Here is a 22,544-nt window from a genome sequence, read left to right on the forward strand (position 1 = left end):
CTTTGCTTTAAGAAGGAGGGGGAAATAAAGACAAAAGGTAATGATAATACTATTCCTTAACTAAAGTGCCTCTATTTATATTTTTTATTTATGGCTGAAAAAAATGGGGCTGATACAATTGAGGGAATGGACTATGGGGGGAATTGAAAATATATAAAATAAGAAGGAAAAAAAAAAGGTTAAAAAGAAAAAGTTTGGCTTCTGATGGTTTAAGGAATGGTTGGTCACACGTATTTAATTGGGCAGGTGGTGGGGGTCAGAAAGGGCAGTCTCCTCCTAGGGTCCCTGGGTGCCAGCACCCACCCCAGCTCCTGCCTCTGCAACCCCAGTGCCACATCAGGACCTTTCCTGACAGATTTCCTCTTGCCCTTCCAAACCTCTTGGGTTGTTTTTTTTTTTTTTTATTGTTTTACAACAGCCTGATTATCAGGCTGACTTTGCCATTTCTTTGTTTTCTTTCAAAAAAAAAATAGAAAAAAGAAAAAAATATTATATCTCTATAAATAAATACAAAAGGCTGTGTGCAGGTAATTCCATGTGCCATTGTCGAAAACTACTTTTAGATTGGTGCTGGTGTAAGTAGCCACTCTTTTCTCTTGGGTGTGTATTTTAAAGATGATTTTTTTTTTAATAATGCCAAAAACAAAACAACAAAAAAAGTCCATAATAATTTGTAAACGAAAATTTATGTCTTGGACCTTATTAGCTTCGTAGTGACTAAGGTAGTCTGTTAGGTGCAAGGATGTTAGTAGTTGTAGCTAGTGGGAAATGCTGTGTTATGTTATGAGACTGTACATTTTCTAAGATGGCAATATGCAATAAAGCAAAATGATTTCGGTGAGTGTACACAGCAGAGGCGTGAGTTATTTTTTAGGGGAAAAAATGGGATAATTAGGAAATGAGGCAGGTGTTGAAAAAGAGGCTGTCTGAGGTTTGCTCTTTTTTGGGTGTGTTTGCAGGCATTTCTGGGCTCAGGTGATAACCCCTTCACCCTTGCCCTGACTGCTGGGTTTTAGGAGGTTGGGGTTTTTCCACCCTGCTGGATTTAAGGCAGTTGGGTTTTTCCACCCTCCAGGATTGCAGCATCCTCATTTTCACCCGCATGTGGGTTCTGAAATGCCTTGCAGTTGATGAACTCGTTCATTTCTCCTCATTTTGTTGTTGCTGATGCCTGTTCCCACCTTGGTGGGAATTTTTCCAAGGCTTTTCCAGGATCCTGCATTGAGGCAGCAGCCAGTTTTGCATCGTAGGATATGATCCTGTCCCTTTTTCCAGGAGAAGTGCTGGCTGGGCTGTCCCTCTGGCAAGCCTATCTAGTGAGGTTCCCTTGGCAGTAGCCCGAATCCCTCCTGGCTCATTCCTGCTCACCTTTTCCTTTCCCACACACCTTTCCATCCAGGCTCTGTGTTACTTTCTTTTTCCAATGCTCTTGAGTGATTTTTGCAGCACCCAAAGACACCCCCAGACCCCACTGCCTGTGCCAGTGGGAGCATCTCTGACCCATGGGCTTCCCATTTTGGATTGGGGCTGGCAGGGAGCGTAGATTCCATCACCACCCCTGGCAGTCGTGGGCTGGTGATGCCATGGGAAAGCAGCCCAGGGCTGTGTGGTGATAGGACCCAAGGAAAACAGGAACAGCTTCAACTTCTTTTCCCATCATAAATCCCCGTGTCCCCAGCACAGGGCTGGTTGGGGTTTGTCCATAAATAGATGGGAACAAACTGGCCAAACCCCACAAACCGATGAGGGCCTGAAATTCTAGTTCATGGCAGATTGCAGGTTTCCTGGGCCATGCCATTGAGTGACACAGGACAGTCCCCAGGATGGGGGCAGGGTGGCTCTGGGAGATGTGAGTGAGGTCAAGACACAGCTTTTTATTCAACCAAGATACTTGATGAGAAAAAATATCCTAGTAACTTTCAAGCTTCCTCCACTCCAAACCCTTCCACATGGCTGGATTAGCAGCATCTATTGTTAAGGAATACAAATTTCAGATACAGTGTTTGTCATCCCAGGGAAAAGGGGACCAGGGTGGGCACTGTGCTGGACTGGCACACCTGTGCCGTGTGAGCCCATGTCCACTGAGGTCCTGGCTGGCTGGGCTGAGAAAAGGCTCCTGTGCTCCAAATCCTGGAGACTGTTCCCTCCACTTACAGCCATGAGCCAGCACATCCTTGTGTGCTGGATGGTCCAAACCTGCCCAGCCCCGCTGGTGCTGGGGAAGCTGCCGGGCACGGCGTTCCTGGAGGAATCGTCCCATGGGGGCCAGCCGAGTTGGTGGCACCAAACCTGCTGAGCCAGCCCTGATCGTGCTCTTCTCCAGCCTGGCAGCTTTCCCTGCTGCCCAAGGCTGGGGCGACAGGAGTGCCAGGTGTCACCTCCGCACTCAGCCTGTTGTCCTTGGCATCGCCCCCAGCTGGGAAAAGATGAGTCAAGGGCTTGTGGCAATGGCCTGATGCAGGCACGGCAGCATTGCAGCATTGCATGCAAAGCTCAGCTCAGCAAGTAGGGCAGGCACGGCCAGATGGGGAGACACACCCGGCTCCCATCCCGCTGGCAGCCACTCCGTGCTGCTGGCAGAGCTGCTGGACTTCTGGACTATTTATTTAATCCCAAAAAAAAGGGGACCGTGGGCCCAATGGACCTGTCAGAATTTGATAGCCCTTCTGGAGGCCCTCGGGAAAGGGTAAGCAAAGCCGGGATGTTGCCAGTTCTGCTCCCACCTGTGCTGTGGGACCTGTCCTCACTGCCACTGCCCCCGTGTCACACCTCAAGCAGACGCTCTGGGGTAAAACTGCACTTTGCCATCTTCACTATCACACAGCCTGATCAAATCTGCAGTCCTTGTGCAGGGCTGGCACTGCTGGACTGCCACAGGAACAGGCACAAGTCTGATGAGGAGCAAGTGGGAGAGCTGGGGGGGCTCAGCCTGGAGAAAAGGAGGCTCAGCGGGGACCTTCTCACTCTCTACAACTCCCTGACAGGAGGGTGAAGTTGGTGGGAGTTGATTTCTTGTCCCAGGTAACAAACAACAGGACAAGAGAAAACAGCCTCAAGTTATGCCAGGGCAGGTTTAGATTGGATATTAGAGAAAAGTTCTTTGTCCCAAGAGTTTCCAAACATTGGAACAGGCTGCTCAGGGCAGTGGTGGAGTCACCTGGAGGTATCTCTGTAGATATCCATGTAGATATTGCACCTGGGGACATGGTTAATGGTGAGATTGGCAGTGTGGGGGAATGGTTGGCTTCAATGATCTTAGAAATCTTTTCCAGTCTAAATGATTCTGTGGTTCCAAACAATTCTATGATTCTCAACTCCCATACAAGCTGGTTATTTCATCAGCCTGTGCTTTGAATGAAAACATTCTTCGAGCTCTGCTTCTGGGGGAGACAGGAGAGGCCAAGAGGACACAAAGGTGATGGATGCAGGAGGGAGGGGATGAGCCCCATCTCCATCTCCTGCAGCAAATCCTGCAGACATCTCTCCTGTGACCTCTCTCCCTGGCATTGTCCAGGGTCCTCCAACAGATGCATGTGAAAAGGAGAGCTCTCCGTTTGAGTCAGGAGTGCTCTGACCTGAAACCTCTGAGCATTTTTTGTCATTTTTAGCCTTAATCAGGCTTGATGAGAGTGTGCAGGTAGAGCCAGGGAGAAATCCCGTGCTGCCGGGCCCCACCGGAGCCTCAGCAAAGGCAGAGGAAAGTGCCATCTGCTGGCACTCTCCACCTTCAGCATTTTAGAGCTGTCAAGTACAAAATAAATTCCACTTCTTCTTTTCCTCTGCGATCTCTACTGTGGTCTGAAAAGTTCTCATGCTAAATTTTCAGTAAACGTTTCCCCCAGCATGGTTGAGGAGGGCTAATTTTAATTCTTTCTATTGTAATTCGAGTCAAATAGCCAAAGGTCACAGCCTGTGGCTTCTCTGTGACTTTTGGCAATGCCTGACCTTCAGGTGGATGCACAGTGTGTAAAAATGCACATGTGTGTAAGACAAAGTAACTCAAAACAGTTTCATGGGTCATCTGAACTTACTTCCATGGCTTTTGAAATTACCACAGACTGCCCCACTCCACTACAGTGTGCCCAGGGCTTGCCCCAGTGCCAGGATGTGTGTAGGGAGCCTGTTTCTACCCAGCTTTCCTTACACTTTGTATGCACTCTGTTGTCACACTGCAAAGACCTTGAAATTAAGCTGGAGTTGCCCAGTTCTCAGAGCAATTCTGTAAAGGTAAATCATTGAAATTGCCATTTTTTCCATTACTTTCTTTGCTGGCCCATATTCCAGTATTTGCTCACGTGCTCTCAGCTCAGAGGTGGCTCTGCAGGAGGGGCAGGACAAACTCACTTTGGTTTTGGACAACAGCAAGCAGAGCTGCTCTAAACCAGGATTATCCTGGGCACCAGCACAGCAAGTCTGGAGTGCACAGCTTTGTTCCTGCTGCCTAAGTCATACCTTTGGCCTGCCAGGACACTGGGCTGGGACAGTGCCCCTGGCTTTACCCGGGTTTTGGGTGCTGAAGGGTGCCAGCAGCTTTTCCATCTGCTTGAATTTGTGCCTGTGCACTTTGATATGGCTTTACTTTGCCAGGCTCTGTGCAGAGCATCCCCTGGGCTCAAGGAAAAGTAAGAAAGTTCCGGTTTTGTGCTTCGCCCAGCTCCTGATCATTGCCTAAAACCCCTTTTGCTATGAAATCAGAGAGGCACTCAGACAAGACCTAGTTTCTATGGCAAATCTTTCCAATTTAATAGCAGGAGGCAATCACCATTTGAGTCACATTTTCTCTAAAGACTCCACAATTCAGATGCTGTATTCAGAACTTGACATGACCTCAGGGATGCTATATTACCAAATGTTCTGTAAAATGCACCAGACTGAGCACAGAGGCCACAGGCACAGATCAGGCACAAGTGCTGCAGCACATTAGATTCCACTGGAAAAAATAAGTGACCTGGTTACTCAGAGCATTTTTTATCTCTGATGCTGAGATTAGTTCAGAGTATGTTGCTAAATCAGGTAAGCAAATTACATTTATGGGGTTGTGAGGGAATTGCTGGGAGGGCGAGACGAATTTCAGAGAAATTTATTTTGCTGGTTTTGTCCACATCTACCCCGAGGGTAGATGAGCGTGGGGGAGTGTGTTCATTTGTAGGGCCCATCCAGAGGGGTTTTGAAACACCAGCATCCTCCCAGCTGCTCTCCAATGGGAGTGGGGAGGGCTGGGCTGGCCTGGTGCTTTCCATAATCTCACATAGGAGCCAGCCTGGTGTCCATGTGCAGCCCCAACATGGGGACAGTTTTCACCTGCTCTGACTGTGAATCCCTCAGTGAATCCCTCTGGCCAAGCCCCCAAGCACTACCCAAAGTGTTTAGGCTTCTGCATCAAAGCTGCTGGCAGAAGCAGGAGGAGCTATCCCTGCTGCCTTCAGCCAGACTTGCTCTGGCCCCTGGGTGAAACGCGGATGTTCCTCCAGATGTAGAAGGCTGATCAGCCCTATTTCCACTCCCAATCTCCATCCCAGAAACTGAGGAATATAATTTTCCTAAGTGATTTCCCCAAAGTCGTCATGGCTGCATCTTTCTGCTTTTCTTTATGGTGGCAAGGAGAAGAGGTGTCCCCATGTCTGAAGGGAAAGCAAATGTGTGGAGCACTGTGGTTTGCAAACACCTTTAACTCTTCAGTGCACATAATAAAAGGCCTCTAGGAAAGGCACAATCCTCTGGTCTAAAGAAATCTTTCCAAAAAACTTTGTTACCTTTATGATTACCTTCTGATGTTCCCTTAGCTTCTGAACTGACTATGCAAGAGATAAGATTAAAAATAAAGGCAAGAATAATGGATGCATAAAGTTAAGGATCCCAAGTACACGGAAATTGCTCCCTGGTTGGTTTTGTGGGCTTTGGCAGTGCTTGCCTTTGTGAAACCAGCTGAACCTGGAGGAGCTAAGTGCCAGCAGTCAAGAAATGGCACAAATAACAAGCAGTTCCTCTCAGGGTGAATTTACTTCCTCTGCTGAATCACAGCTGGATCCTACTCATCTCCTATGATCACCAATGAGCCTGTGGGCACATTGGTGTGCTCTGCCACCCAGTACAAACAGCCCCAGCACACAGCCCCCCCTTGTTAAATTTCCTCTGTCACAGCCTCCTGGGGTCTTCATGGCTGAGATCATCCATAACTCCCCAGACAGATCAGTGCAGACCTCGGTGTTGCGCCCTGGGGTTTCTGCTGCTTTCACTTTGATTTCCCCTGTGACTCATCCATTTCATGCCACTGAGAAGGATTCACAGCCTGTCTCTCCCCACATCACTTTTCCTGCTGCTTTTTGCAGCGGTAATTTTCTAGGAAAAAAAAATATACCTAGAAATGCTGAGCTGCTGCCCAAGCACTCTGGCTGTGGTGAGTGGGGATGCTTCAGCACTCAGTGGCCTGCCAGCAGCCTGGCACTGAAAACCCAGCACTCCTCTGCAAACTGGGAACAGCAGGAGGGCTGGCCATGCTATAGGAGGGAGAGCTGGCATCATCCTCCCACATTCAGCCCCAGTGAAGCCACTGGGACTCACCCCACTGGTAATGGCAAGCCCGAGGCTTGCAGCAGCAAAGCAGCACTGTGCAAATGAGCATGAGGTCCCCCAAGACTGGATCTTATTGTGGGTTATTCCTCCTGGAGGACTTGGGATCTTTTTTTTTTTTTTTTAGCACTTACTTTGTGGCTCTGTAATGCTTTGCAAGCAGATCTAGATGTGAACCCATTTATTATTAATAATCAGAGTCATCATGTGAAAATACAAAAGCATCCAGAGTGCAGAGGCAGCTGTGCTGCTGAACAAAGCACGCTGCCAGCACTGGGACTGATCTCACCAGCCCTCCAGGCTGCAGCTTTGCAGCTCTGGCCTGCATGCACAAAATCCCACTTTTCTGACGTGCTTTCCAAATGATTCATTTCAGCTCGTACAACAAACTTCCCAAAGAGCAGCATGTGTTGAATTTGTCTTTCAGAATAAGTCCTGGTGAGGTGCTCTTTGGGCATCAGTCACAACCCCTACCCTGAGTGCTCGTATTTGGGGAGCAGCAGTTCTGAGGGTTGATCTCATTAACAGAAAAGGCTTTTCTCAGGATCACTGCCGGGACAGCTCTGCTGGCTGCTGAGGTCTCTGCTGGCATCTGCTGGATACAGGAATCAACACCAGTGCTGAAAGAGAGGCAGCAGTGGGGTATTTCGTACTCCTGAGCTCTCCCCGTTCTGGTGATTGATGGCAGCTATTACAGCCCATCTGGCTGTCACTTGTAAATACTGCTAATTGGACTGCTAATTGTTCACGCTTCCTAAGTTATGCACACAGCATTTGCTTTGAACGGAGGCTTCATCCACAGATTAGGAAGGGAGGGGAAAATAACTACTTGAATGAATCCGATGATTAAATCAGCAGGAAAACTACCAGTGCATGCAGTTGGAGCAGTATGTTCTGAAATGCTTGTCATTCATCAAGACTTAATGTTTTCCTTCTAAGATATAATGCATTAGTTCAGTCAGTGGCATGTTATCATTGCCAAATAGTAAGGTACTCTTAAACTGAGGGTTTAAATATGCTGGAAAGTCAACAAGAGACCAAAGAGCCCAAAGACTCATTTTTAATTTACCTTGGACTGCAGTTTTCTCCGGTATCCAGGGCTGAACTGGCCTTCAAATCACTTGAACTCCTCTTTCTCCTATGCTGAATATCCTACACAGAATAATCCATATGATTTTTGGTGTGCTAAAATATGTCCCAATATCTTTGAGCAAATAACATTTGTGCAATTTGCTTTGTCCAGGCTCATCTCAAGAGAGGGAAAAGGAAAGAAACTGGAGGGTTGGAGCCTCAGAGCTGGTTTTGTAGTGTCTAAAACATCAGTGTCTTCCTGCATTCTGAGTTTTTCAGCCCAGAGAAAGGGGATCTCTAAGTGGGGTGACACCAGCATGGGCACGTGGGAGATGTAGGGGTGATGTCCCATAGTGGCTTGGCCAGGAGCCACCTGCTGCAAAGTTTTCTCACCCAAGAACAAGCAGCTGCAACTACAGAGGGCAGAGTTTTCAGAGCTACAGTAAAACAGTGGCTTAATCCACTGGTTTCTTTCTCCCAGACGAGCACATGGAGCCATTGTGGGCTGCAGGGACAGACCTTCTCAGCCACTCTGGTGCTGGGTGAGAAGCAGCAACCTTCAGCAGAGCTGGGACCCAGCAGCATTTCAAGGACTGTTTCGGCAGGCAGCCTGCAGCCTTTGGTGTGGTTTGTGCTGTTTGTGGTTTAGTTAATACCATTTGGCTGTATTTTTTAAAACATACTTTTAAAAATGGGGCTGTAGAGACCTATGTACCTTGTTCAACAGTGCTGTGATGTGAGGAGTGGCTGAGGGAGTGTTTAGCCAGGAGAAAAGGAGGTCTGGGAGGGACCTCTCTACAACTACCTGAAAGGAGGTTGTAGCCAGGTGGGGTTGGTCTCTTCTCCCAGGTAACAAATAACAGGACCGGGTGAAAATGCCTCAAGTTGCACTAGAAGAGGTTTAAATTGGTTATTAGGGAAAATATCTTCACAGAAAACGTTGCCAAACACCAGTACAGGCCGCCCAGGGAAGTGGTAAAGTCACAGTCCCTGGAGGCATTTAAAAGACATGTAGGTGTGGCACTTAGGGACATGGGTTAGTGGTAGATTTGGCAGTGCTGGGACTTGATGACCTAAGAGGCCTTTTCCAACTGAAATGATTCTATGATTCTGTGATTATGAGGAGCACAGGCCAGGCACAGCTTTGAAACACAAGCTGGCTCTCTACTGAAGCTGCAGCAGGTCCATGTCAAAAAGGATCAGGTCAAGAATCTCCTCTTGCAACAGCCCAAGTTAGCTTTTCACAGAAATGTGCCAATTTGTGATGCCTCCAAGACCACAGCCAGCTGCCCTCATTCAGTTCCTCACATGCAAGACTAACATGCACCAGCCTGAGCTTGTTAAAAATATGTTGAAACCTGTGTTATAGCAGCTTCACTACCACTTTCCTAGAAAGCTGTGTTACTTCCACTCCCAGTGCAGCTCCTTCTGTCCTGACATCCCCAATCCTTCCCTGGCCATACCTGACTGCCACAGACATGCTTCCCTGGCCTGTGGTACACCAAATCAGTAGAAAAGGAAACCAGTATGAAAAAGAGGGAACCAGTGGTTGTTCAGTGCCTGCGTCAGCTGGGGTGGTGGGGGCAGAAGGGACAGGGAAGGTGGCCAGAGCCAGGCACTGAGGGGAGCAGCACCACCCTTTCCAGAGGCTTTCAGCCATATGCTCTGCATGATCAATTATCCCCCACCTATCTCCTTGTTACCACCTGCAGCTACCCAGGTAAGAGTTAAACCCAACCTCCTCATTGACAACCACCCCTTTCCATATACACTTAGCCGGGCATTGCTGTGCCAGAAATTCCTCTCCTGCCCTTCCAACAAGCCACCCGTGTTCACTCGCTGTCAAACAGCTCCTCTGAAGAGCTGTGCGCTTTCTGCACAGCTTCTTTCTGAAACAGCAAGAAAACACTGCTCAGCCTGCAAAATCCAGTAGCTGCGGGGCAAATTAGCAGGGCTGAGTAGTCAAGGGTCAGATCTTTCCCTCATGGGCTTCAGGAACACCAGAGAAGAAAGTTACAGTAATGCTTACAGCATGGAAACCAGCTGCATTAAAATTTCACAAACAATTAGGTCCCTCTACTCTCATTCATCTGGCAGTTTTTTTACAGGAGTTCCCTTCCCAAGGCTGGCCTGAGAATGATGCCAGGCTGAGACACTTTCATTTCCTGCATAAAAGATAATTTATTTGCCTCACTTACAAAATAATGATACTGTGTTCACTTGCATCACAAACAGCTGAGAAATCCAGTAAAACCAAAACACTGTATTTCTAAAGCCTGTACAAGGAAAAATACTGTCTCACACTAAACTCTGGCAAAGACAAATGAAGGCCAAATCTTAATTTCAGATTCAAAATACTCATTTAAGGCTTTGGGCCCTTGAACAAAGAGATTCCACTGATAAATTCGTTCAAATTTATGCTGTGCAATCACATTTCCACAGTGTTATTTTCCTTTTTTTTTTTCCAACAGCAAACAGCTGGTTTTTAAATATTGTATCCCAATGGACTGCTGCCATCAATACAACAATATCTGTTCTGTGCATTTTCACATGCTGCAGAGCACACAGAGAACACGTGGTATTGCTTTGCCTCTCCTTTCAGACACTTCTCTCACACAGCTCCTCTAAGTATGGTAAAACCCTTGGAGATGAGAGACACTTTGGATGAGCTCAAAAAGAAAACATACATCTTGTGCACACTACAGTTTATGCCCACACCCTTTTCAGTCTGTCTGAGGAACTCGTGTTTCTCATATTCATAGTATTTTAAGTTGACTGTGCCCTCAAAAAAAGAGAAAAGGCTGCTGAAATTCTGACACCTGAGGTATTACCTTCCTTTCCTTCCCTCCCAGTATTACACATCTTCCCTTTCACAATTACTTTTCTTGCTATTCTTCAGCATTTAAATTTAAAAAAAAAGATCATTTTTTCAGCCTTTCCTACAGACTGTGACTTTATGACTGTTGGCACTTCCACATATAACAGATAAAAGCAACATTTTCCTGCCATGATGCGGTTTTTCACAGTGTGGTGTTTGCAGAGTGGCTTCCAGCTGTCAGCGCTCAGCTATCAGTTGCTTTTTTGGCACTTAACAAGCAGCTCACAGAGTCATCCAAACAGTTTGGGCTGCTTTGGTGTGTCAGCCTCTGAGCTTCGCAGTGGCACTGCCTGCAGGTCTGGAGCAAACACTGTCCTGTTCTCGCAGCTGAGCTCCTGCGTTGGCTGGGCTCGGTGGCTGTCACTGATGCATCCATCAGGTCTGCTGAAAAGGAAGGGGCATTTCCCTCCCCCGTGGAGCTCTTGCTGCCCGCAGATGGGGTCACCAAAGCAGAGCTCACACAGTGGAGAAGAAACACAGACCCATCAGAGTTTCCTGGTAATCCGGCTGCCAAGGGCTCCAAGCACCAGGACTCTCTCCAGGGAGGCAGCCCCGGGGCCAGATGCCTCCGTCCCGGCCCCCATCCCTTCAGAGGCTGGTGTCGACGGCGCCTGCTTTGGCCTTCAGGGTGGCCTCAGAGACAGTGTCCGGCTGCCCATCCCGACAGAAGAGCACAGCGGGAGTCTTGCAGGCCCACATGGCCACCTCGCCCCCGCTGGCCGGGCTGGAGGAGGACAGGGCGCTGCCCGGGGGACCGCTGTGCCGATTGATGTAGCGCTCCCGGACCCGCTCAGCCCGGCTGCGGGGCTCCGGCTGGCGGCCCGGCACCGACAGGTAGGCGACCATGTTGTTCCTAGTCCTGTAGCCACCCTCCCGGCTGCGCCGCAGCAGCACCGAGATGTTGGGGTTACGGGCGGCGTAGATGAGGGGGTTGATGGCGCCGTTGGCCCAGGCCATCCCGCTGGCCACGGCGTCCATGGTGGGCGAGAAGGGCAGGCGGCCGGCGGCGGCGGCCAGCCCCAGGATGCAGTAGGGCCCCCAGCAGCAGATGATGGAGACGATCATGATGAGGACGGTGGTGGCCGTGCGCATCTCCCCGTAGGCGCGCAGCAGGTGCCCGTAGGTGGTGAGCGGCCGCACGCGGCTCTCGGCCAGCCGCACCGCCCGGCAGATGTTGAAGTGGCAGAAGCACATGACGGCGAAGGGCAGGAGGTAGCAGAGCACGATGAGGGCAGCGCCGTAGGGCGGCCCGAGCCGCGAGGAGCCCCAGGGCAGCACGTAGACGCAGCGGTAGGCGCCGGGCCGGGCTTCGCGCCGCCCCTCGCCCGCCAGCCCGTACCAGGGCCCGGCCAGCGCCAGGGCGGCCAGCCACACCGCGGCCAGCAGCTGCGCGGCGCGGCGCCGGCCCATCTTGTGCCGCGGCTGGCGGACGATGGCACAGTAGCGGTCGAAGGAGAGCAGGGCCATGGTGAGCGTGGCGGCGATGCCCAGCCCGGCGTGGAGGGCGGCGCTGGCCAGGCACAGGCGCTGCCCGAAGAGCCAAGCGCCGGGCGGGCGGCTGAGCAGGCTGAGGAAAGCCAGCGGCAGGCAGAGCAGGGCGCCCAGCAGCTCCGACAGCGACAGCGACAGCACGAAGGCGTTGGTGACCGTGCGGAGCTGCCGGTGCCGGGCGATCACCAGCACCACCGCCCCGTTGCCCAGCGCCGAGAGGGCGAAGATGAGCAGCAGCGCGGCCGCTTGCGAGGCCAGCGCCGCCGCCGACCACCCCGCTGCCCCCGCCGCCGCCGCCGCCGCCGCCGCCCCGCCGCTCTCGTTGCCGCCGCCGCCGCCGCCGCGGGAGAGGTTGCCCGGCACGGCCGCCGGCGGCTCCATGCGCAGCCTCATGGCCCGGCCCCGCCGCGGCTGCAGAGGCCCCGCCGCTCCCGGCCCCCCCGGCCGCTGACGTCGCTCGGCCGCCGTTGCCCGGGGAACCGGCCCGGCCCGGCCCAGCTGGACCCGGCGTTGGCGGAGCGGAGCCCCTACAGACGGGCAGTGGGGCCGGGGGACCCATGGGTCCCCACAGCTGTGCTCCCCTGGCAGCCCCGCAGCCCGTCACGGAGGAGCAGCTACCCCCAGACACTCAGCTGGAGGCTGGGACCACCACCCCGGCTCACCAGGCTGGGGCTTGAGGGACCATCAGCTGTAAGACTGAGGGATCGGGCCAGGGACCCGACATGAGCAGCAGGACCCTTTCCCACCACTCTCATCCATAGCTGCCTGCCCCTGTCTGAAATTTTTCTTAAGGATGCATCCCAATTAATGCCTGAAGAACCTCCAAACATCCTGTGCTGCGCTTTGTGACTTGCTGTCCCAGCTCTTTCCAAGGAGCCAGGCTGGGGGGCTGATCAGAAGGGAGATGCCCAGAAGATGAAAACACATGGAAGAACGTGATCCTGCAAGCACAGAGGATGTGTGTGTCACTTCTTCTCTTGGACCAGAGGCTGTATGGGACTTACAAGGGAGTTACAGGAAAGCTGGGAGCAGGAGCCTGAGCCCCAGACAGCATCCCAAAAAACCTCTATTGGCAGCACAGCAGTTGCATAAATCAGGGGATTTTTGTTTCCCCCTGCTACAAAGTTATTTTTAAGCTGACAGAAGAAATTCCTCCCAGGCTCTTCTGTGCCAACCTTATCAAAGGTCAGCAGTATGCACCCTTCTGCTGCATGAGCTTCTATGAGATGATCATTCTCATTTTCATGTCTCTTTTCAACAAATGCCAGTTCCTCCCTTGAGTGTCTTCATTTAACAAGCACCATTTTATCCTGAGACACAGTGGAAGTGACAGGCCACCAGAGGTCTGAAGGTCTGCTCCTGCCACTGCAAGTGCTTGGTTTTTCCCTGGAGGGAGTCTGGCAAAGCAAGCACTGACTGCACTCTGCTGCACAAGCTACCCCTGGACTGGGACAAAATCAGTAAATAATTAGCAGTCAAAGGTCATAATGGCTCAGACTTTCAAACACAGCTGCTCCTGTTGAAAGTTAACCACAGGGTATTTGCAGCCAGTGGTCCAAGATAAGCAAGAGAGGAAGGCTTAGGGAAGCAGCACAGCATGGACAGTCAGCAGGAACACAGGAAATTCTGATCAAATACCTGCACCCAGCCCCAGGATGCAGGAGAGCCCTAGTGGGGTGAAATGAGCAAGGAAGGGGTTGTCTGGACAGGCTGAGCAGGGAAACTGGGGCATGAGACAGAGCAGCACAGCTGGCTGAGCAGGAGACAAGAAGAGCTAGCAATTCAAATCCAGGGTCATGACATACTCAGAATCCTGCAAATGAGATCTGGGAGTGAAAACAAGGAAAATGGCAGACTTTTCAGCTGGCATTTAATAGAAATCTAACTTTGAAATTCATAATTTGCAGACATAGAGAAGGCACATAAATTTGAAGGCAGCTCTCCAAGATCAGCTCAGTTTTCTGTGAATTATGGAGAAGGAAAAGAAGATAAATACTACAGCTTTTCAGAGCAGCTTGTATATGCTAATCACAGTGCACCCAATATGCTAATCACAACAGGGCAACAAGCCTGTTATCCTGAAATGTGACAAATGCTGTCACACCACCCAAGGCTGTTCCTGTTGTAACGTGTGGAGAAGCGAAACAGAAATTCATGGGCAGGAGAAGCGCAGCACCATCAGTGAGGCTTTGCCACCACCCGTGGCTCGGGTCACTTGAGGAAGAAGCCGTGTTTCAGTGGGTCCTCCTCTTCAACCGTGAAGGTGGCTGTGCCAGTGTAAAAGGCTTCTCCTGAGACTTCCACAACGACAGCGTTGTAGTTCCCAAACTTGGCCTCCTGCAGAGGGATCAGGATGAGGAGAGAGGCAACAGAAGGTTCTCCACTCTCCCAACCCCACAGAATTCCAGTGCTACCTGACATTTATGCAGACACCCCTGCCCTGGTACACCCCAAAGCAGCCACACAACACAACAAGGTCCTAAAATCCTTTTAGTGCCAGGTTTGTGGGAGGGCAAGACCCGCAGGCACCTCCCTCCTTCCCTAGGCACAGAAAGGCTTTTCTGCTTCCCCACTGAGCACATTTCCAGCAGCCCTTGAGACAGGGGGAAAGTCCAGCACGAGCCACTTGCCTTCACTGCCTTCCCAGTGAACAAGGAGCCCGTGGTGCTGCTCCGGAAGGTTCTGGTCTGCTCCAGCTGGAGGAGTCCCTTATGGTACTGCAAAGCAATGCGAGCTGTCACCCCCGAACCTGTCGGACTTCGGTCAACCTACAGCAGAAGAGATGAACCAGCTCTAGATTTTGGGGTTTAATACAAAGTGAGATTCCTCCCCTCAGTTCTTTCTGCCACCTTTACACTGCACTCAGGGGAAACTCCCCCAGCCCAGCATTTTGTAGAGAATCCAGATACATCAGAACTGAGAAGGAAAAAAGCAGCAGGTTTGGGGTACTTCTGGACTGTGGTTAACTTTGGCACACTTAGGGATGGATGATCTAATAAATACTGAGGCTATTTAGGAGCACTTGAAATCTTCCCAGCATCATCTCAAAAGGACTGACAGGGAGGGGCTGCCCTATTCTCACACCTCAAGGCAAGATTGGTTCTCCTTACGCTGAGGGGGCTCCTGGCCAGCCTGGTTTCTAGAATCTCCAAGACCACAGTGTTGGCCAGCTTCTGAGGTGACCTGTCCCAGTGCTCCACACTCCTCACTGCTGGGAAGTCCAACCAAAACTTCCCCTGCCATTTTGTGATACCTTATGCACTGCAGACAAGAACAGAATTTTAACACCCCATTTTTCTCTCCTGCCGTTCCTCCCCAGCCGATGTTCCCTGGTTTAGGACTTTAGGGACATGTACTATGCTGGGATCCTGTCTCAGCTCCTGAACAATTCCAATCAACAGGTTTTGGGTATGAACCTTTTTAAAATGCCACCATCTAAGGTGTGCAGAAGTATTTCTGCTATTAGGAGCAAAACCAGAATGTGTGCTTCGACACTCAGCTCTCCAGAGACATGCCAGCAGCAGAAGCAATCGCTGCCCAAACTAAGAACCAGAACAGCCTCTCTTCTTTGCAGTGGATCCAAGTGACAAAGGGACAATTGTGGTACCTCTTGTGCCTGAGAAGAGCCTGTTTCTGTACCTGTTCATCTGCAAACACACAGATGTTGGTGGTGGGCTCCTCACTAAAGGCATCTTTCCCATCTGTCAGTATGGTGCCGTAGAGGAAAGCCAGGTCTTCACTTTCAGGGTGATGAAGCTTGAACTGGGAACAGCACAGAGAGGGTCACAAATGCACACATCAGCAGCAATGTGTGCACTGCAGCTTCTGTGAGAGACCAGAGGAAGGGGACAAGGCCACATGGCTGCGTTTCCACCTCTGCTTCACAGGTAACAGAGACAGAGAGAAGCAGGAAGGCTCCTTCTCCTGTCCTTGTAATGACTCTGAAATTCAACATGGGGCCAGGAGGATGGGACCCTCCCACCATCCTGAGCATCTGTCTGGTGCAGTCACGCCAAAGGGAACATGCTGGGATCCCACAGTGCTCCTCCATACCTGTTTCTTCACCGCTTCTGTCACTGCACTCGCTGCACTGACAAGGTCTCTGGTCTTTGAAGAGCACACATCGAGGCCCAGCTGCTCGGCACTGAGGAAGGCGTAGAAGGTGCCACCATAGCCGATGTCGACCACCACCTTCCCATGGCCAGGGACATCAATGGCCAAGTCTGAGCAGAGAAAGGGAGGAAGGTGAGGAGGCAAAACTGCGCTGAGCCATGGGATCGCATACAGAGTGAAGGAACCCAGACACATGCAAGGGCAGTGGAGAGGGATGATAACTTAAGTACTCCTATGGCACCTTACAGCATCCCTGATGACCTCTGAATAACAGTGGGACTAGGGAGATAATTGCCAGATGCCCCTCAGCCAGACCACCAGCCCCCAACGCCTGCACGGCCACCTCCAACCCCCCCCAACACCCAGCGGTCCCCACCGGTGGCGGCAGCGAAGGCGGGCACGCTGTGGAAGCGCACGGGGTTGCCGCTGCGGCGGCCGTCCCAGGGCACGAAGGCGGTGACGGGCCCGCAGGGGCAGCGCAGGCGGACGGCGGTCTCGGGCCGGGTGGGCGCTGGCACCAGCCCGTAGTCGAGGGCGAAGCGGCCGAGGGCCATCACGGCGTGGCCGCACATGGCGCTGTAGCCGGCGCAGTGCAGGAACAGCGCCGCCAGGTGCGCGCCGTCCGCGGCCGCCCCGCCGCGCACCACCACGGCCCCGTACATGCCGGCGTGGCCGCGCGGCTCGTGCATCAGCGCCCGCCGCACGTGGTCGTGCCTGGCCGCCACCTCCCGCCGCAGCGACAGCAGCGACAGCCCCGCCGCCGCCGCCCGCTCCGCCGCCTCCAGCCGCGGGACGATGCGCAGCGGCTCGCCGCCCGTGTGCATCTCCACCGTCTGCAGCACCGCGCCCGAGGGCGAGTGCGGCGGCAGCGCCCGTCCCGCTCTGCCGCCGTCGCTGTCACCGCCGCCCTGTGCCGCCATCGCCCCGGCACCGCCGGGGCGCGCCCGCGCCACCGGCCACGCCCCGAGAGACCACGCCCACAAAGCAGAGACCACGCCCACAAAGCAGAGACCACGCCCCGCGCGGGCATCCCCAGCCTGAGGCCGCGCCCACCCAGTGGAAGTCCCGCCGCATGGCCACGCCCACAACCGTAACCACGCCCATAGGGCCACGCCCCTTGCGTGTTCCCGCGCCCGCGTTCCCGGGCGGAGCCGACCCGCGGCGGAAGCGGAAGTGCCGCGGCGGAAGTACCGGGGGCCGCGGTTGCCGGGTTACCGCGATGTTCCGCGCCGGTAGGACGGGCCGGCACGGGGCACCGGGACGGGGCTGGGAATGCGGGTGGGGGCGTGGATGGGTTGAGGGTGTTGTCAGCGGCTGGAGCGGGCCGGGACTGGCGTTCGGTGTCTGTCCCGGTAACGCGGCCCGCGCTCTGCCCGCAGCTGTGGACATCCAGCCCGCCTGCCTCGGGCTGTACTGCGGCAGGACCGTGCTGTCGGTGAACGGCTCCGTGGAGACCTACGGGGACTGCGGGGTGAGTGCGAGGCTCGGGCCGGTGCGGGATGGCTCAGGCGGGGCCCGCCGGGAGCCGCAGCCCCTGCGGGTCGGTAACGGGGGCTGCCGGGGCGAGAACGGCTCCCTGACCGGAGCAGGAGCTGCACCGTGAGGCGCTTCCCGAAGGAGGTGCTGGGGGCTCGGTGCTGTGCCCGAGCTGAGTGGAGGGGCTGGAGAAGCTGGGACGGAACGGGACGGTGTGCAGAGCTGTGCTGCAGTCGGCCGCCGTGCTCGCCGGGGTTATTGGAGCGCTGAGGGAGAGCGAGATCCAGGAAGGGTGCGATGGATGAAAGGGAAGCAAGAAACGGGGGGACAGTGGTTGTGAGCAGCCTGGTGAGGGAGCTGAGATGAAAGGGAGTGGTGTGACAGCAGCAGAGGAAAATGGAGGCTTGCATGAAGGCTTTTAATCATGCTTCCCCCTTGTTTATATTAAAAAAAGAAGTGCCAGGGAGAGCAAGTGCAAGTTGAGAAATTACTGTGGTTATTGTTTAATCTCTTTAAAAATGTGGTCTGTGTCTTGCCCCGTAGTGCTTCAAGCTGTTTTCCCATTAAGTGCGGTGATTTGCTGTTGGTGGTGGGGTTCTAAATACAACCTCTGCCCTCTGCAGGTGTGTCCTAGAGGCCAAAGAACCGATGACAACAAAATCTGCCGGGAGTGTTTGGGATCTCCAGACCGCTATGACTGGCTGTACCTCGGCTTCATGGCCATGCTGCCCCTGGTTTTGCACTGGTTCTTTATTGAGTGGTATTCTGGAAAGAAGAGGTTTGTGTGCCCTTTCTCTAGACCGGTTGTTTAAAATTGGAAACCTTTTATCCACAAGTGATCAGTCTGAGATGCTGAACTGAACTGTCCAGCAGTTCTTGGAATCCTAGACTTGGTTTGTGTTGGGTGGGAGCCTTAAAGATCATCCAGTTCCAATTCTCTCTCATGGGCAGAGACACCTTCCAGTAGACCAGGTTGCTCAGAGCCCCATCCACCCTTGCTGATTGAGCTGATATGGTTGCACAGAAGTTTAGAGCAGCTGTTGGAGGGTTTATTTACAAATGTAAGTGTCCTGCAGGGCGCCCTGTCCGGTCACTGCCCTCAGAGCATGGTCTGTACCTCTTTAATGTGGCAGTGCACAGTCCATCTGGCAGTTTGGGCTGGATTTGGTTTCCCAGCAGACAGAAGCAGCAGGTTGTACCATCCCTTCTCCCCAGGGTCAGTATCAGCAGGGCTGCACAAGTGCAATGAGAGGATGGGTTTGACATTTCTCTTTAGAAATATGTATTCTGGGTTTGGGTGTTGATAGCAGAGCTGCTGTGGCCTTTACATCAGAGAAGTTCTGTAAAAAAGAGGTCTAAATCCACAGCTGCATGTGGCCATTAGGTGTTAGACTGGAATTTTTTAAGGAGTGATGGCTCTGAAGTGTCCTGAACTGTCCCTGTCCATGGCAGGGGGTTGGAACTGGATAGTCTTTAAAGTCCCTTCTAACCCAGATCATTCTGTGATTCTATGAGCAGGTGAAAAGATAGGGGACCGGGAATGTTTAATAAATGAATATTTACCGTCTCCAACAAAGACCTGCAGCTGTGGAAATTCTGCTTATATCACAGCGTCACCCCTTCGAGATGTGTGGTGCGTTACCCTCACCGCTCTTTTCCTTTACGCACCAAATCACCTGAGATTACCAAAGAGTTTCCACACTGAGCAGGTTTGAACTCTGCAGCAGGCTCTGCCCTGCAGCGCTGGGATTCCAGCGGGCGTTGGGATTTGCAGGAGCTGGCAGCGTGGCAGTGACGGTGTGACGGTGCTGTTGTCCCGCAGCTCCAGCGCGCTGCTGCAGCACCTGACGGCGCTGCTGGAGTGCAGCGTGGCGGCCGTGGTGACGCTGCTGCTCAGCGACCCCGTGGGCTCCCTGCACATCCGCTCCTGCCGCGTGAAGAAGCTCTCGGACTGGTACACGATGCTCTACAACCCCAGCCCCGACTACATCACCACCGTGCACTGCACCCACGAGGCCGTGTACCCCCTGTGAGTGTGGGTACTCCCCCGTGAGTGTGTGTACCCCCCGTGAGTGTGTGTACCCCCTGTGTGTGTGTGTACCCCCTGTGTGTACCCCCTGTGTGTACCCTCTGTGTGTGTGTGTACCCCCTGTGTGTACCCCCTGTGAGTGTGTGTACCCCCTGTGTGTGTGTGTACCCCCTGTGTGTACCCCCCGTGAGTGTGTGTACCCCCCGTGAGTGTGTGTACCCCCTGTGAATGTGTGTACCCCCTGTGTGTACCCCCCGTGAGTGTGTGTACCCCCCGTGAGTGTGTGTACCCCCCGTGAGTGTGTGTACCCCCCGTGAATGTGTGTACCCCGTGAGTGTGTGCACCCCCCGTGAGTGTGTGCACCCCCCGTGAGTGTGTGCACCCCCCGTGAGTGTGTGTACCCCCTGTGAGCGTGTACCCCCCGTGAGTGTGCAGCCCCTGTGAGCGTGAGTACCCCCTGTGAGCATGTACCCCCCTCTGTGTACCCCCCTGTGAGTGTGTGCACCCCCTGTGAGCGTGTACTCCCCTCTGTGTACCCCCCTGTGAGTGTGTACCCCCCTGCCTCTCCTCCAAGCTGCCAAAAGTGTTCAGATAGAGCTGGGATCAATGGCAGTCAATCCCCCGAATCTTGTGTGCATTGAGCTGTTTTAGCTGGATTTAGCATCACTTAGTGGCTTTCTGAGTAATCAAAGAAAGTGGCATAGCAGCTCAGGCTGTCACACAATCAATTTAGTTGGAAAAGACCTCTGGGATCATTCAGTCCAGCCAATGGCCCAACACCACCATGGCACTGAGTGCCAATTCCAGTCTTTCTTTAAACATCTCTAGGGATGGTGACTCCATCACCTCCCTGGACAGCCCATTCCAGTGTCTGGTCACTCTTTCTGTGAAGAAATTCCTCCTGATGTCCAACCTGAACCTCCCCATGTGCAGCTTGAGACTGTGTCCTCTCAGCCTATCACTATGTAACTTCTTTTTTTCTTTTTTTTTCCTTTCCTTTTTCTTTTTGTTTTCCTTTCCTGTTTCCCTCATGGAAAAGTGAGCCCATCAGTCTGTGTTTAAACCTTGTGCCTATAAAGTCTTTAATGATTAATCCCAAATTCCTTGGTTGTGACCCGAATCTCGATGAGAAAACTGCACATTTTGAGGAATTTTTTTTTATTATTATTCTCCAGGTACACTATTGTGTTTATCTATTATGCCTTCTGTCTCGTGTTGATGATGCTGCTTCGGCCTCTCCTGGTTAAGAAGATTGCCTGTGGTTTGGGAAGGTCTGACCGATTTAAAAGCATTTATGCAGCACTCTACTTCTTCCCCATCCTCACCGTGCTGCAGGCCGTGGGAGGAGGCCTCCTCTGTGAGTTCTCTCCTAAAAACACTCCTGAACATGCCTATAAATGCACACTAAGAAAGGACTTCAGGGACAGAAGGACAGGACACTTTTTGCTTTGGGAATAAGGATATTGTTTAGGGTTATTTTGAGGAGTTTCACCTGAAAAGGTTGCTCCATAGGAGTTCTATCCTCACCAGGCTCCTGACCAGCACTGTTCACCTCAGCTAGTGCTGCTAGACACTGTCCCTTTCTCAAAAAAGGAGCAGAGGGGGTGGGAGAGGAAAGTACTTCAGAGCGAGCTAGTTCCACTTTTTGCTAAGGCAGAGTTTGTCTGGTTTCAGAGATGGATTTCAGTGTATATTTGGGGAGACTGGCTATTTTTGGTTTAGCTTCCAGCATTCTTGTCACATTTGGAGAGGTGCCACAAAATCCCCACTCAGCCTCTTTTCTCATTATGTGCCTTTTTCAGTTTGTGGTGTAAGTGTTGAGTAACTCCACTGAGAAATAGCAGAAAACCCCAGAGGGAACAGCTGTGCAGGTTGTGCTTGGCTGACCCTCACTGCTGTGCATGTGTGGTGCCATGCTAAGAGGCAGCTAGAGCAGCTCAGTTTGCTTCACACCTGTGGAAGAACTCTCTGCTGAAGGATAAGCTGTGCCATTTTTTGCCTGCTAACGTGTTGCGTGTTTGCCTTTAGATTATGCCTTCCCATACATCATCCTGGTGCTCTCTTTGGTTACGCTGGCTGTGTACTTGTCTGCGTCTGAAGTGGAGGTGGGTAAACATGTTTTCCATGTTAAAAGAGTAAAAAAGACTTGAGTGAGCAGAGAGCACTTTGTCTCTTGCCTTTTCTCAGTGGTGTATTTTACATTTAAGCCTTTTCCTGCATCCCTTCCCCTCTTGGCTGGAGGGATCTCATGTGAGAATTCCCTCTGATGGTGCACTGAGAAGCTGGGTGTGTGCTGGAAGGGCTCAAACCCAAGGAGGCTTCACATGGTTTTTGTGCTCTACCTGTCACACCTCTTAAATTTCAGGTGCTGGGTAACAGGCTGAATGCTAACAGGATATTGTGTTTGTTTTGCAAGTTTTTCAAGGATCTGCTTGTGAGGAAGAAAAGGCTCGTTGTCCTCTTCAGCCACTGGTTACTCCATGCCTATGGAATCATCTCCATTTCCAAACTGGATAAGCTTGAGCAGGACCTGCCTTTGCTTGCCTTGGTACCTGCCCCTGCTCTCTTCTACCTGATGACAGCAAAGTACACAGAGCCCTCACGGATCCTCTCTGAAGGTGGGAATGGACATTAAAAGGAGCCTGTGCCAACAACTCTGTCCCAGTGATCTGGATGAAACAATTTTAGTGCTTGCCATGCTTTGGAAACTTCTGTTTTCAAAAAGCAGTTGTTTATGTGCCAGATTTCTGGTGAAACACCTCTGTGTAAGACTGTATAATGTTAAAAAGCTGCACTTTGTATTCTTCCTAAGTATCTGATATAGATGAAAAGCAATGTCTTTTTATCTATTTATCACTGTGAATCTGTGTAAAAAGCTTGTGACACATCCTAGTACAATGGTTTGCTTGTGTATTA

The 22,544-nt window shown here is 52.2% G+C and overlaps 3 protein-coding genes across 4 annotated transcripts; 1 reads left to right on the plus strand and 2 right to left on the minus strand.

Moving 5' to 3' along the window:
- Positions 1-10,576: 10,576 nt before the first annotated feature.
- On the minus strand, positions 10,577-12,560 carry GPR135 (G protein-coupled receptor 135). The gene has a single exon (XM_068192115.1). It carries the CDS (start codon positions 12,401-12,403, stop codon positions 11,108-11,110), a length of 1,296 nt encoding a protein of 431 aa, XP_068048216.1. The 5' UTR covers positions 12,404-12,560; the 3' UTR covers positions 10,577-11,107.
- Positions 12,561-13,863: 1,303 nt separating this feature from the next.
- L3HYPDH (trans-L-3-hydroxyproline dehydratase) lies at positions 13,864-17,043 on the minus strand. Its single transcript, XM_068192117.1, has 5 exons — positions 16,500-17,043; positions 16,064-16,233; positions 15,650-15,772; positions 14,641-14,778; positions 13,864-14,347 (listed from the first exon to the last, which is right to left on the minus strand). The coding sequence occupies exons 1-5, from the start codon at positions 17,041-17,043 to the stop codon at positions 14,222-14,224; spliced, it is 1,101 nt and encodes a 366-aa protein (XP_068048218.1). The 3' UTR covers positions 13,864-14,221.
- Positions 17,044-17,223: 180 nt separating this feature from the next.
- JKAMP (JNK1/MAPK8 associated membrane protein) lies at positions 17,224-22,439 on the plus strand. Of its 2 annotated transcripts, XM_068192118.1 has the most exons (7): positions 17,224-17,355; positions 17,503-17,594; positions 18,223-18,377; positions 19,422-19,628; positions 20,804-20,985; positions 21,657-21,733; positions 22,045-22,439. In XM_068192118.1, the coding sequence occupies exons 1-7, from the start codon at positions 17,343-17,345 to the stop codon at positions 22,261-22,263; spliced, it is 945 nt and encodes a 314-aa protein (XP_068048219.1). In that variant the 5' UTR covers positions 17,224-17,342; the 3' UTR covers positions 22,264-22,439. The 2 variants fall into 2 exon arrangements, with proteins under 2 accessions (XP_068048219.1, XP_068048220.1); XM_068192119.1 differs by lacking the exon at positions 17,503-17,594 and having other exon boundaries at positions 17,333-17,355.
- The last annotated feature ends 105 nt before the right edge of the window (positions 22,440-22,544 follow it).

The sequence above is a fragment of the Anomalospiza imberbis genome, chromosome 6 (assembly GCF_031753505.1).
Source record: "Anomalospiza imberbis isolate Cuckoo-Finch-1a 21T00152 chromosome 6, ASM3175350v1, whole genome shotgun sequence".
NCBI lineage: Eukaryota > Metazoa > Chordata > Aves > Passeriformes > Viduidae > Anomalospiza > Anomalospiza imberbis.